This window comes from Trachinotus anak, unplaced genomic scaffold (assembly GCF_046630095.1).
Source record: "Trachinotus anak isolate AG129_WGS33_773 ecotype Australia unplaced genomic scaffold, CSIRO_AGI_Tana_v1 ptg000015l, whole genome shotgun sequence".
NCBI classification, from domain to species: Eukaryota; Metazoa; Chordata; class Actinopteri; order Carangiformes; family Carangidae; genus Trachinotus; species Trachinotus anak.
In genome coordinates this window covers 15904773-15918437 of record NW_027273866.1, presented here as the reverse complement: position 1 = coordinate 15918437, position 13665 = coordinate 15904773, and the positions used below count along the sequence as shown (strand labels likewise).

Below are 13665 nucleotides of genomic sequence, written 5' to 3'. Positions count from 1 at the left end.
TCTTTGTTTTCTAATCGGCTTGTTCTTTCTTTGAGCCCAAACTGATGAAAAGCTGCAAATTAAAACAACGAGCATCAGGCCGAAAACAATTCTCTCCCCCTCTCCACCACGCTCTCTTAATTGGTTCACAACTAATCACTTTGTAAAGACTTGTGTAGCTATTATCCCTCCCCATACGTCTACCAGTGTTACCAGTTCACACACACACATAAACACAGACACACATATGCATATGCAGTCATGCTTAGATGCACACATGTAGACACACATCTATCCCCCATCTTTGCCTTTTCTTCCTCTCGTCTCTTGTTTGATGCCATTTTAATGAATTTATAAGTTAATGAGAAAACTATAGCGCACTGCTCCACTCGTCTAAGTTTAGGGTGAGAAACCTCTTAATCCTCTGTTGTACAATCTCAGAAAAAGGAAAAATACTCACTCAGAAAAATGCAAAAGATTAAATCTCAAAAACACATTAGTAAAATCTCAATAATATAAAGAAACATAAATTCTCAAAAAAACAATAAATGCAAAAGTAAAAATGTGAAAATAAATTCTCAAAAATATATATTTTTTTGAGGTTTATCAAAAAGAAACAAACATTAAGCCACCAAAAAAGGAAAATGAGCCACACACAAAAAATATAATAACAAAAACAAACTAAAATAAAAAACGATGAAATCTCAAAAAAAAAATTCAAAATACAAAAATAAAATGTACAAGGAAAATTTTAAAACATCTCAGAAATAAAAACCATTAAACATTTTTGTAATATAATAGAAATTTTTGATGTCAAATCCCACTTAAACCACAGCCACCCCCAAACCCATAAATCACATTTTCATATTAAAGAGAAGTGAGTTGGTAATTACTGCTAAATAAACTAAACATTGTAGAGAGAAGAAGAAAAAACAACAAAAATTTAATTGCTGGAAGAGGAAAAAACATCTTGGTGTCTGATTTCCTTTTCTGAGAAAAGTGATTTTCGAGCTGTCATTGTCAAAAAAAGAAAAATGTAGCCATCTTGTTACCATCAGCTAACTACCAGTTGGTAAGCTAGCTAGCTTGTTGGCTAGCTGTATTTGTACCATCCACTCTTTACCAAACGTGTCTTATCTCTTTTATAGAGCCGGTTATATTCGAGCAGAAACGTGATAAAACAGTTTCCTACACTGTGGACCGTGTTCCTCCATTTTCTCAGTGGTCAGCACCGTCAGCACAGTTTCCAGTTGGAGGTGTTCGTCTGTGCGTTCAAGCTGAATCCCACATCGAAGCACCTCCACCAGCTAATCCACTGATTGCGGCGATTCCCTGGAACTGAACTGATTCTGGTCAGTATTTCACTGCAATCAGTGTTGTTGTGACCTGACCCTTTGTCATCAGAACCGTTCATTCTGCCCGGACCTTTATTGCTGTGGGATGTAATGAATATTGCAGCATCCAGGTGCCACTCGTGGGAACTCCTAATCTTGTTGATATATTCTTGGCCTCGTAGGAAACTGCTGCTACTGTCTATTAGCGGATCGTTTGGAAAACCAGAATCTGCAAGTAATTGTTTGGATCAGCCACCGGAAGATTAATGAACCTGATTTTGTGCTACAGTGCAGTAAAAGTCTTATTTATTGCGGTTTAAATACCACAAAGGACATGTAGCCCACATTAACTACAGGCTGCTGAGCACTAGATCAGCTGAGCCGTGTTCCTCTTTTAGAGAGGAAAAACTTGATAAACAGAGGAGGCAGCAAGGTTGGTAAAAAAGATGGTAAAAAAATTCATTAACATAAGGAAATAGAAACCTTAAAAAGAGCACAAACACGCTAATTCAGCGATGAAATGAATTGAACGATCACTGCGGGAAGGAAAAGCTCTTAGCTGATGAATCCTAATAAAATCTGACTGATAGTAATTATGCTGATGTTGTTCTGTGGACCTTAACCTTTTAACTAAAAAACTGAGAAGTCTGCAAATCCCCCCCTTCCATTAACACCTGAGGGAGACAGAGAGAGAGAGAGAGAGAGAGAGAGAGAGAGGGATGAGGCGGAGGAAGAGAGGATGAGGCGGGGGGAGGAGTGAGAAGAGGAGAGGGAAAAGAGAGGAAAGATACCTGCAGGAGGAAAGAAAGAACAAATGAGGTGAGACAGGAGAGAACGGGTGAGGAGAAGAAAAGATACAGAGTAAGGCAGGAGATGTGAGGAGATGATGAAAAGAGAGAAGATAGAGGAGAAAAGGGAAAGAGAGGAAATGATACTCGGGAGAAGGAAGATGAAAGAAGGCAGGTGGAGGGGAGGAGAAGAGGGGAGGAGGGGTGTAGTGATGAGAGAAAGAAAGAGGAAGAGGGGAGCATGGGTGTGAAATGGAGAAGAGAGGGAGGGAGGGTGAGGAGGGGGAGGAGGGGGAGGGGGGAGGAGGAGAGGGGAGGTTACGCATATCAGCACCTCTCACGTCTGTCCGGCCTCAGAAATGGAAATGAGAGAAACACACAGAGGCCTCATTACATTCATACCCACCGAGGGGCTCGGCTCCGACTAACACCTGGAGTAGAGAGGTGAAGTGCAGAATCAAGGCCCTGTATAATGTCCTGAGATAGCGGATCAGGCTAATATGTGGGACACTAACCTGCTTTGCCGCCACTGTCTTTGCTTCCCGCTGCGAGCCGCTCCGCCCTCCTCTTCTCCCCTTCTCCTCCTGCTTCGCCCGCCAAGTATCCACCTCTCCTCGCCTCTCCCCCTCCTCCCTATCAGCCTCTCTCATCGCCGAGCAGTTAATTTTGGGATTAATACGCGTGGCGGCTGGCTCTTTTGAGGGATTTGTAGCGGAGCTGCAGACACTTATCTTGGTCATTACCGCGCCCATATTGGATTCAAGCGTTTTAGTATCTGCCAAACATTCGGCTGCGGAGGAGTCTATCGGGGCGACACGCGCCCAGGGATTAAGATAAGGAGGCCCCTCATTACGACTCCTCTCCTCCCGCGGCGCACTGACACTCGCAGCGACCGCGACTTCTCCTCCAGCGACATCACAGAGGAGGTATGGGTCCTCACCTTGCTTCTTTTCCTCAGCGCCGGAGGACACAGGAGGAGGAGAGGAAGGGCTGTCGTCTTTTGGTGTGGAGCCGGGCCCCTGGAGGGAGGGGGGGATGGAGGCTGAGGGCGAGGAGGTGGAAAACGAGCTGTAATAAGGCTCTGGGGGAGGAGGGAAGCAGCTCTGTGTTTCCTCTGTCGTCACTGTGGGACTGGACCCTTGAAGATACAGGTGATCCTGGTCTGGCACAGACTCCTTTGAAGGAGACAAGTGGCTCCTCCTATCACCTGGTTTGGAACCGGGCCCTTCTTGAGGCCAGCTGTCATTTGGCTCTGAACAAGGCAGATGTGCCAGACTGGTCTTCAGTTTGTAGTCAGGTCCTGGTGAAGACAGATCCTCCAGGTTCTCCTTGGGCAGGTGTCTCCGTGGCTTCCTGGTGAGCACCATGCTGTAGCAGAGAGGTGGGCCCAGGTAAACCTCCTCCGTGCAGGCCGCAAACAGGGTCTCCTCGTCCCTGATGTCAGGGCTGGGGGGCAGGGACAGAGAGGGGCTACCATTAGCAGAACTGTGAGTCTGGCTCTCAGCTGGCTTCAGGTCCAGAGCGCAGAGGCCGGGAGACGAGCGTTTGGAGGCCATCGTTTGCTGCCTGGTGCTCGTGAACAGCTCGGGGCTCGGGCTGTGGAGGCCCTGCGTCGGCGTCACGTAAGACGGGATGCTGTAAGGCGCCGGGGTGGAGCTCTTGTCCTCGGAGCACTGACTGACCTCGCCACAGTCACTGTCGTGGGAGGAGAGAGACAGGTAGGAGTAGAAGTCTCCCTTACGGAGGTGGAGAGGCCGGTGGGAGTGTTCGAGCACCTGAAGGAAAAGGAAGGAGGAAGTTGTGTGTTTGGTTTTGTTGTTTTTGTTCAGTTTCAGTATTATTTATATCTATTTATTGGTGTATTATTTCTTTTTTGACATACCTAACATAATTACATAAAAACCACCCAGCCTCAATTTGCATATTAATATTTTACACTCAGACACATTTTACAGGAGGAGCAAAGTCTTTTCTGCCTGATTTCTTCTTCTTTTCAAAAATCAAACGAAGACTGAAAACTGATTAGCTTTTAGATTTACTTCACTCGCAATAGATTCTGAAGAAATTAGTCATTACATCCTAAAAGTTATGATCCGTGATGCGATTTATTGAATTACTCCGACTCAGTGAGCGAATCAACCGAGAGAACTTTTGCTACTTTTCCTCAAAAATGCTCAGATTGAACGAGGTCAGACAGGATTTCAGACGCTGCATCTGCAAAAATGTTCAATCGTGTCATCGGTTTATCATCAACATCTGCAGCCACACTGAACTGTTACTTTCAGTTCTTCTTTAATTAGGTTTTTGTATTTATAATTTAACGATGTCTGTGTGTTTGCTTTGGAATGAAATCTACACACAGCTGTGAGGAGAGGTGCAGATTTTACAGCCAAAACACTGATTTTCAGGTAACAAAGTCATTTCTTGGACCAAGTCTCTTTGATTAGTTCTGATACTGTTGATGTCACTTGTATTAGATGAGGGGAGACGTCTCTTGGGTTAATTGTGAGGCTTTTCATTTGTGCTATTTCCAAACCAGCATGATGCTACAGCTGGGAAACAATGGCTGACAGGAGTGGGGATGGTTGTAACACCTTTCAAACAGAATTACAACCAATGAAAACTAAACATTTTCTCTGTCTTACAACATTTTTTCAGCATGGTGATAGAACTGATGGGAGGGGGCGGCTGCACACATACTTAAATCTTAAATCTAAAGTTTTAAAAGTATCAACAGTGGTGAGTTCTGTGTTCTTGATGAACCAGAGGAAGATGGTGAAGCGTTGGCACATGTGCAGTAAACTTACTTAGACGTATAATTTGTGGTGTGGTCTTATTGTTACAACTTGCCCCAGGTTGAGTTACAACTTACCCCAGTAGTGGGGCAGGTTGTAACAATGGAACTCCTCGTATTTACCATCACTTAATGAATTGTGTGACATGGTTGGAGAAGGTGGAGAAACTGGTTTTTGTAAATAAAGGACTTTGTGTCACAATCTGAGAGCTCTGTCACAAAATTTCAGTAATAAAAAAACTGGTAAGAACAAAATAAAAAAAACAAAAGTGTTACAACCATCCCAAGCCTCTGCTATACCTTGTCTCTGATCTGTGCCAGTGATCCAGAGCCCTGGTCTGGGTTGGACCTGCTGGTCTCGGCCTGGTTCAGCTCTTCAGGCTGATTCTCTTTGCTCTTCAGCGCCAGTGAGGTCAAATCAATAATCTCCATCACAAAGTTGTGCACGTTCTCTTTCTTGCCCTCATCGCAGGGATGGTGGGAGGAGGGGGAGGAGGGTGAGGGGAGGTGGCTGTGGCAGGATGAGTGAGAACTGTGGCGTTTTTTTGGAGGCAGGGACGACTCCTTGTCTCGGACCTCCCTCCTCGTCTCCTCCGTCACAAACGACGAGAACTTGAACTTCTCCTGACTGGTGATGGCTTTTCTTCCGCCGGCTGCGGGCCTGTTGTCGTGCAAGGCATTGTGGGATCTGCAGTCCTCTACTGGCGAGAGGGAGGGAGGCGAGGGGAGGGCGGAGCTGTGGCAGGGCAGCTCTCCTCGCAGCTCTCCCACCAAGGAGGAAGCACATTTGGGCTCGATTGAGAGGAGCTCACAGGTCGGCGATGACGACAGCTGCTTCATGGAGTTTGATTCTGTTTTCACTATCAAGTCGCTGACGTCCTGAACTGACTCTCCTGTTTTGGCGAACACGTACGATTCCCTCAGCGACTCTCCTTTCTTCGTAAACATGCTAGACTCCTCCCTGAGGAGCTCATCATCTTCGTCTTTCCCTTTCAAACAGCTCTGGTCCACATTTCCGTTCTCCACGTCGTCTACAAACTGGCTGATGTAGCTTCTCGTGGCGTTCCTCCTGTTCTCCTCCTCTTCCTCCTGTTCTGTCTTATCTCTCTTTGCTTTGCTGTTGCTGCTGTTAGCGTTGGTTTCTGTTAATTTTGCAGATGAGCGGTTTAGGAAACGATGCGGCTCCTTGTTCTGGGAGGAGGTGAAGGTGGAGGTTGGGTGGGTTCCACACTGCAGCTCGTCACGGAGGCCTGCCTCGGTTTTAGAGGAGGAGGAAGAGGAGTTGCGAGGAGATCGGATCCAGCTCTGCAGCTCCCTCTTCATGTACTCCAGCCCCAGCACGTAAGAGCCCTCCATCTCCTCTTCGTCATCATCCTCATCGTCTTCGTTGCCAGAGGAGGCGCCGCTCAGCCTCTCCTCCTCTTCATCCTCTCCGTCCCGTACGCCAAGCTCCTCCTCGGTCAGCGTGAGCGTGGAGGAGGACAGGAGGTCACTGTCATCCTCGTCCTCATCTGTACACGCCGAAGACACATTCACCACCATGCTCAAACTCGCCGCATCTGCTTCCTCCATCCCTTGCCCTCCCCGGCTTTTTCCATGGCGTTTCCTGTAGAAGCCTGAGTTGGCGTTTGCTGCCATGGTGGGATCCAGGAACATGTGGCGTTGATTTTTGAGCGTGGCAAAATCTTCTGACCCCAGAGACGAGTCCTCGGTGCTGCTCAGCTCCGTCAGCGATGCTGTTGCTGAACTCTCGTTGATGAGGGAGGGTGGTCCTTTCCGTGAGGAGCCTGAAATCCCAGAGAGGGGCGTGTGTCGGCCACCAAGAGAGGGGGAGGCAGGGAGGTGGCTCCGCTGCGGGGAGCTGCTCCGAAGCGTCATGTCAGAAACACTGCGGGTCATCTTTGCTGTCACAGGACTCTGGATGTTCTCCAGACGCTTCAGGAGGTCAAGGGTTCTTCGGCTCAGCTCCCCAGAGGACGGTTCTCCCTGCACGTTTTCAACGTTCTCCTGCTTCCCTGGTTCATCCTCATCCACCTCTCTGCTCTGCCCCAGGTCCAGCTCCCCGAGGCTGGCCACGCTGCCCCCGGTCTCCCCCTCAGCACTGCGACACGGGGCCAGGCAGCTCTCCAGAGAGGCACTACGATGCAGCGGGTCTTTGGAGGGAAATAACTCCACACCCAGAGCCAGCAGGGACTCCAGGGAGGAGCCCTGAGACAGTACTGGACTGGACGCCTGGCGGCTGAGAGCAGGAGGAGTCTCCAAACCATTCAACTGGTCAACTCTGAACTCTGTGATGTCACTGCGGGACACGAAGGGCTTGGAGGAATGCCCACTCACCTCAAAGTCAGAGTCGGAGTCTGCGGGCGTCAGGATCACGCGCCCGTTGATTAGGATCTCGACCGCCTCACCTCCTCCCCTTCTGTGCCTCCTCCTTCTCTCCTCCTCTCTGTTTCTTCTGTTTTCATCCCTCCTCCATCCTTTCTCCTCCATCTTCATTCTTTGGTTGTACTTGGTGACACTGTCTTTGTGCAGAGCCAAATCAGTTCCATCCTTCCTCTGCTCATGTTCCCCCTCCTCTTCCTCCACTTCCTCTCCCTGGATTTCAGAGTTCATCGTCGTCTCCGTCTCTCCTGTATCACTAACAATCCCGCTCTCGCACTCTGACCGGCGACTGTTCGCCGACTGGCCACTTCCTCTGCCTCCCTCCCTCTCGCTCTCCCCATCCCGGTATCCCGTGATTCGATCTCCTTCTCGCTTGTTTGACATCGGACCTCCCAGGAGGTCTGGGAGGGATTCGATGGAGGAGAAGGAGGAGTCCTTACTCAGGCTCTTCAGCAGGAGCTGTTGTTTTTGTTTTCCTGACTTGGTTTTGTACAGAGAAGAAGAATTGTGAGGAAACGGAGGTTGTCTGTACAGCTGGACGTTATGGAGGCTGTACACCTGGTAGATGTTATTGTTGTTAGGCGGCACAGCCTGGGAGGTCACACTGGGCTGGACCTCTGATGAAGATCCTCTCATCATACTGGACATACTCCCAGGACACTGACTGGCTGGGACGCCGGTCTGAATCCTGTCTGGCTGATTTGGCAGATCTGGTTCTGGGGGGAGGTTGTGCATGAGGTCAGGTTCTGGTGCTTCTTGTGGGTCTGGTTCTGTGATTGTCATGTCCGTTTCGTCCCACTCCCAGGAGTCATCCGGCGCCGGTGCTGCGGGACCGACGGGGACTGGGCTGATCTGGTGGAGGTCAACTAGACCTGGTTCAAGAAAGTTCCCAGGAACCTGAAGAGAAAAGCGGAGACAGAAAGAAAAAAGAAAACATGTTTGAAATTGTTCAGCGAGATTAAAGAAGAGTCCAAGCCATGAACCCTACTTCCAGAAGCTGCAAAGGTCATAAAGAATTGATCCCTCCCAATGCACAGAAAATCAATAAGCCAAGGATTGTAGATGAACACTCAAAGCACCATTATATTGATCGTATCCTGAGTCTATGAATTATTGTTCATCTGATTTTCAAGGTCCTCAGATTTGTCACTGCTGGAACAAGGTGGACAGAATTTAATAAATTAAACAAGAAAAAAAAAAAACCTTAATAGACTTCACCCACAACTTCATTCCTTGAGATTAAGTGCTCTGTGTGTGTGTGTGTGTGTGTTCACCACTTAATACAGGCACTTTGGTAATTATTGAATCCGAAATCAATCAACACATTCCTCGAAGCGAAGTGTCATTTTCTTGATACTGTCTAATTACGTCTTGTCGAATGTTACTGACACTAATTTTTGGGAAATTCCTCTTTAATGACTCAACATTTCTTCTTTGCAGAAATCCCAACATGAGGCTTCTACAGACAGAAGTCAGAAGCAGCGTAATTTAAAATCCAGAGAATCCAGAAAGAAAGACAGTTTTCTATTATCATTTAAAGTGAAGCAAATGTTTTATTTTGTGTTAGGTGAGTACAGGTTTTTCTTTTTCAGGCGTGGATCTTGTTTCAGCACCAAACTCTTTAAAAAGACGTGTTGCAAATCCTGTGTCCTCCCTGAGAGCGCTGTCTGGACTCTGTTTGACAGAGACACGCTGACACCCGACTCTGATAGAACACGTTCTGTGATCATTTAAAAAAAAAAGAAAAAAAAAGAGTAAAATCAGCCCACCCCAAAGCAATTGCTCATAAATCTCAACACAAATTATTCCGCTCTGGAACAAAGCGATGAATTATTCAAAAACGACTTCTGAGAGAAAGAGCACGAAGCTGAAAACCCCAAAGTAAATACGTAATCAAAATCCTTCAGAAAGCTGGGCTGTCTAAAAATATGCTTAGACACAGGAATTCTTCCCTTCCACAGACATAATTATACAAATTGCTCCGCGTCTCATTAACAAGAGAGGGGGGTAATTCGTATTAGCCATTCATAGCCTATTAATCTAATAAACTAGTTGGCTCTGTGTGTGTGAGAGTGTGTGTGTGTGGATATGGGTCTGTGTAATGAATTTCTATTAGATTTGTGTTTATTCCCCTTGTGCTGATAAGGGAGATGGGGGTAATGACTGAACTGGGTTTTGCCGCTGCAGACGCATTCAGAAACACATTCAGTGCTGAGGGGAGAGGCTATCAATCAGCCTAATCCAATCAAATCGAGTATTTGATGACCCACGAAAACCTTGTATATAATTTATATCTGTAATTTATCTCATTTCTATAATTCTGTAACAGTTTACAGTTGAATTGTGGGTATTTTTATGACCCCAGACGGAGGAGGGGAGGTGACTCCTGGTGTCCGGCCGCCACAGTGGCTTCAAAAACACATTTTTTTTTAAAAGCAGGGGATAACTCGAAAGTGTTGCTGGGAACCTGCCAACGATGAAGAGCTGGCAGAGCTGACAAATTTACAGGTCAAACAGTGGTGATCATTTCCCGCCCAGCAACATGTCGGGGGGTTCCTCTGGAAACTGTCCGACCAGATGTTCCTGAAACTGAGTTTGGACACTGAGTTTCTGCAGGATTTAGTGGCCTCAGAGGCTCCAAAATGAAATCACACTGAATTTACAGTTTTATTCTTTATACATCTGTCACTGACATATCAGCTGATATTCACTGGGGTTTGATCTCTCTGATACTGAGGCAGTTATCCAGAGGACTGGCCTGCTTCCACATGTGCTTAGTGTGTCAGGAGGCCTGTGCTCTGGGATCCAGTGGTTAAAGCAGACCTGGAGTTGTTGTCCCTCCTGGCTGTTTCTGCCGACTACAGTGACAATTGAAGAGTCAGAGGCCGGTTGCACAAAACACCTGGAGTTAAGATTTTCCTTGAAGTCAGAGTTTAGGCTTTATTAAATTCACAGTTGCATAAAACAAACAAATTCTACACCTTAAGGTTTTCTTAACCTTCACTTAAGTTGTGAAGATTTTCTCCTTATCTTGGTCTTGTGTTTAAGGAATCACTTAAAGTCAGTTAAACTGTTGCACAAAAGAGCTCTAGGACCAGGAGAACACAAAGAACACTCTTACAGATGAGGAGCTGATTTTACATTATAGATTTGACCAGCAGGCAATTTATGGTTTGTCTGACTGTCGGGAGTTGGATCACTACTCTCCGCAGCTGTGCTCTTGCTGCTGCTTTGCAATTAACAGTTTCTCAGTGGTTTTTATGCTGCAGGATCTTTCCAGTCTTACCTGTCTGCTGAACACTGTGTTGCAGGAGGAAGAGAGAGTGATGCACTTCTTTAATGTTGCCGGCTTCACAAAAGTGATAACAGGTATCAGAAGAAATGGATTGTGCTAAGTTTCACCAGTTATCAGCAGCCTATTGATTATCAAACACAGACAGGACCATGGACCAGTGGCTTCAGACCCGGTCCATTAAAATGAAAACAAATGAAATGCAATGGACACAACAGGCAAGGTTCAACAAATAGATGCAGGTGGTTGATGATTGAACCTGTTTCCCAGGTGACGTTCTGCTGCACATGCTCACCACAACACGACTGAAGTAACTCTGCTGGTTTTTGGGGAATTTTATTTTGATGGTTAAGAGAAAAGGTCACAGGGTCATTAAAATCAGAAGTGCTCAAACTGATTTACAGTAAACAGGTTAAAGTGACCCGACCAGTTTTTGGGAGGTTTAGTGTTTTTGTGTTGATTAGACTCTGAGCGTCTTCACATTAAATTTATCAGAGCCTGGTGTTCACAGCGGCTCCCCCACACTGCCTGTGACAGTGTGTGTGTGTGTGTGTGTGTGTGTGTGTGTGTGTGTGTGTGTGTGTGTGGGACCTGTGCAGTGTTTTTGGGCGAGGAAAAAGGAAACTTTTTTTTCCCATTAGCTCTGGTTTGACTGCTCCCATTTGTTAGCATAGCATCTGAAGGCCCAAGGAGAGCGCAGCTATCTAGCAGCATCTGGGTGATTATTCATGTGCCTGCGCTCCTCCTGGAGCTTCTGCTGCTGCTGGAGTCTCTGCTGGCTCTCTGCTGTACCAGTTGTCAAAGTGCTGAGGGAGCACCGGCATCACCGGGCTGATTCAAAATGAATAGCAGCGCGCAGATAAATCACCTCCCCATGCAGAGTGGAGGAGCAGACAGGCTGCTTTGAATGTAATTGCAAACGGTGAATGAAAACCTCCATATGCTGCTCATAACTCCTCTCTAAAATATATTTCATAATCATGAGGAAAGTGTTCTAAAATATAATTTCCATATATTACATTCGACTTACAGGTATACTTTGTGAAACCTCATCCCCATAACACCCTGCAGCTTTAATTTAGACTCATTTACATCAAATCAAAGATAAAACAGGATCCTTCATCTGCTTTCTGAACAGCGGCGCATACACACAAACTCATGGAGTAAGAGGAGTACTATAACAACACCTCACAGCAAACTGTGACTCCATGGTGGGACATGCTGGAGATATATGATCAGGATTTAGGCAGAACTCCTGACTCCTCCTCCTCCATATAATAATAATAATAATAATAATAATAATAATAATGATAATAATAGACAGGTTGAACTAATCCAGCTGCATTTTCTTTCACTTCACTTAAAAAACAAGATTTTTACGACTAAATAACCTGAAGACTTTAATGTCAAACAATGTCAATGTTTAAAACCTGCTGCCTTTACATTTACAGAGGAACCCGAGGCGTCCAAACTGTTTGGAAATTTGTGAAGATCAAATAACTGATTGATCGACTAATGGCTTTAGTTCTAAACACATTGTTCTGGGTTTTACACTGAATTTTTCCAGATAACAAAAGAAAACCTCTTTGAATATGAACTCAGTGTCAGACTGACACATTCACCTGATTATAATCAGCTCATTGTGAGCCTGTAAAATCAGGACATCCCACACACACACACACACACACAAATACTCATTATACACACATGCAGATTTACACAGTAACACACATACACATATTTTATACCTGCAAACATCAGGCAGTTGAAGTCTGCAACATGCACACCAGCAGCTATTTGCACCCAAGCAAGCAGACTCACACACACACACACACACACACACACAGACCAGGAGAGGACAATCGTTTTATCACTCAGCAGAAGTGTTTTTTCAGAAGCTAAACCACCCAGATATGTGCCTCTCTGCTTCTCTCTCTCTCTCTCTCTCTTTATTCCTCTCCCATCTCCAGTAGAAGTGAAATTACTCTCCAGCCAGGCAGCGAGGTCAGAGTGTCTGGCCCCGGTTATTTGTCTTCTCCTCCACTACAACCTGTGTGTGTGTGTGTGTGTATATTTGTGTGCAAATGTAGGAGAGAGAGACAGAGACAGAGAGAGAGAGAGAGAGAAAGAGAAAGAGAGAAAGAGAGAGAGAGAGAGAGAGAGAGAGAGAGAGAGAGAGAGAGAGAGAGAGAGAGAGAGAGTTCTTCCTCCAGCAGCAGAGTTCGGCTGATTTCTTCTAATCCTGCTAAATCCATAAGAGAGCCATCAGATTCTTGACCACTCATCCCAATCAGAGGCCTTTCAAAGCTTCATCCTATTCAGTTTGGTCATGTACAGTTCTCACACACACACACACACACAAACAACAAATCTGTGCTCCTGATTTCCAGTGTGTTCACAGAGATGCTCTGAGTCTCTCTATAAATACAACAACAAAAGATGGAGTTTCTGATGTCGTGAGGCAGCATGGGATCATGGGAGTTGTTGTCCTGACCAACATTACTGTCAGTACAGTCTCATGTTAAAAATCGTCCCAGAGCAGCTGGGAGCCGAGCTGCTGCTAACGTTTGCTCAGCTTGTTTCTCTGATAACGTTGGAGGTTTTTACCTGGAGCTGAATTCTCCACAGAGCTCTCCTCCTCTGCACAACAAACACACCCAGTGATTAAAACCAATAAAATCACTGAATAAAACAGTTTCATGTTAAAAATCTGTGTTTTTCCAACACAGTTCTGCAGACACAGGACGTCTCAGAGCAGCTGGGAGCTGAGCTGCTGGTAATGTTTGCTCAGCTTGTTTCTCTGATAACTGAAGATCCAGACGTCTGATGATTAAAATCCTTCATCCAGTTAGAAACATAGTTAGAAAAGACCATGATCTACAAAGTGCATCAGAGAAATGAGAATTAAAACTGGGTAAAAAGTCCACTCTGATGCTTTGACACGTGCGACCAAATGAAACGGACCATTACCATGATCAAAATCACTGATTTCTCTGGTGTGAAAAGTGCTGGAAAGATTTGTGACAATATAAGAACACAGCTCAACTGAGACATTTATGTGGAGAAGTTGCATTTTATATCTTGAGCTCATAAAGA

At 45.8% G+C, this 13665-nt stretch overlaps 1 protein-coding gene across 3 annotated transcripts in view; it reads right to left on the bottom strand.

Moving 5' to 3' along the window:
- The window catches only part of akap6 (A kinase (PRKA) anchor protein 6), a 193083-nt gene that overhangs the window by 6628 nt on the left and 172790 nt on the right, over nucleotides 1–13665 (bottom strand). For all 3 annotated transcript variants that reach the window (XM_071498843.1, XM_071498845.1, XM_071498844.1), the window contains exons 22-23: nucleotides 5196–8174; nucleotides 2617–3876 (exon numbers count right to left, since the gene is read on the bottom strand). In XM_071498843.1, the coding sequence (XP_071354944.1) occupies nucleotides 2617–3876; nucleotides 5196–8174 (4239 nt within the window). The remainder of the gene's footprint in view (nucleotides 1–2616; nucleotides 3877–5195; nucleotides 8175–13665) is intronic.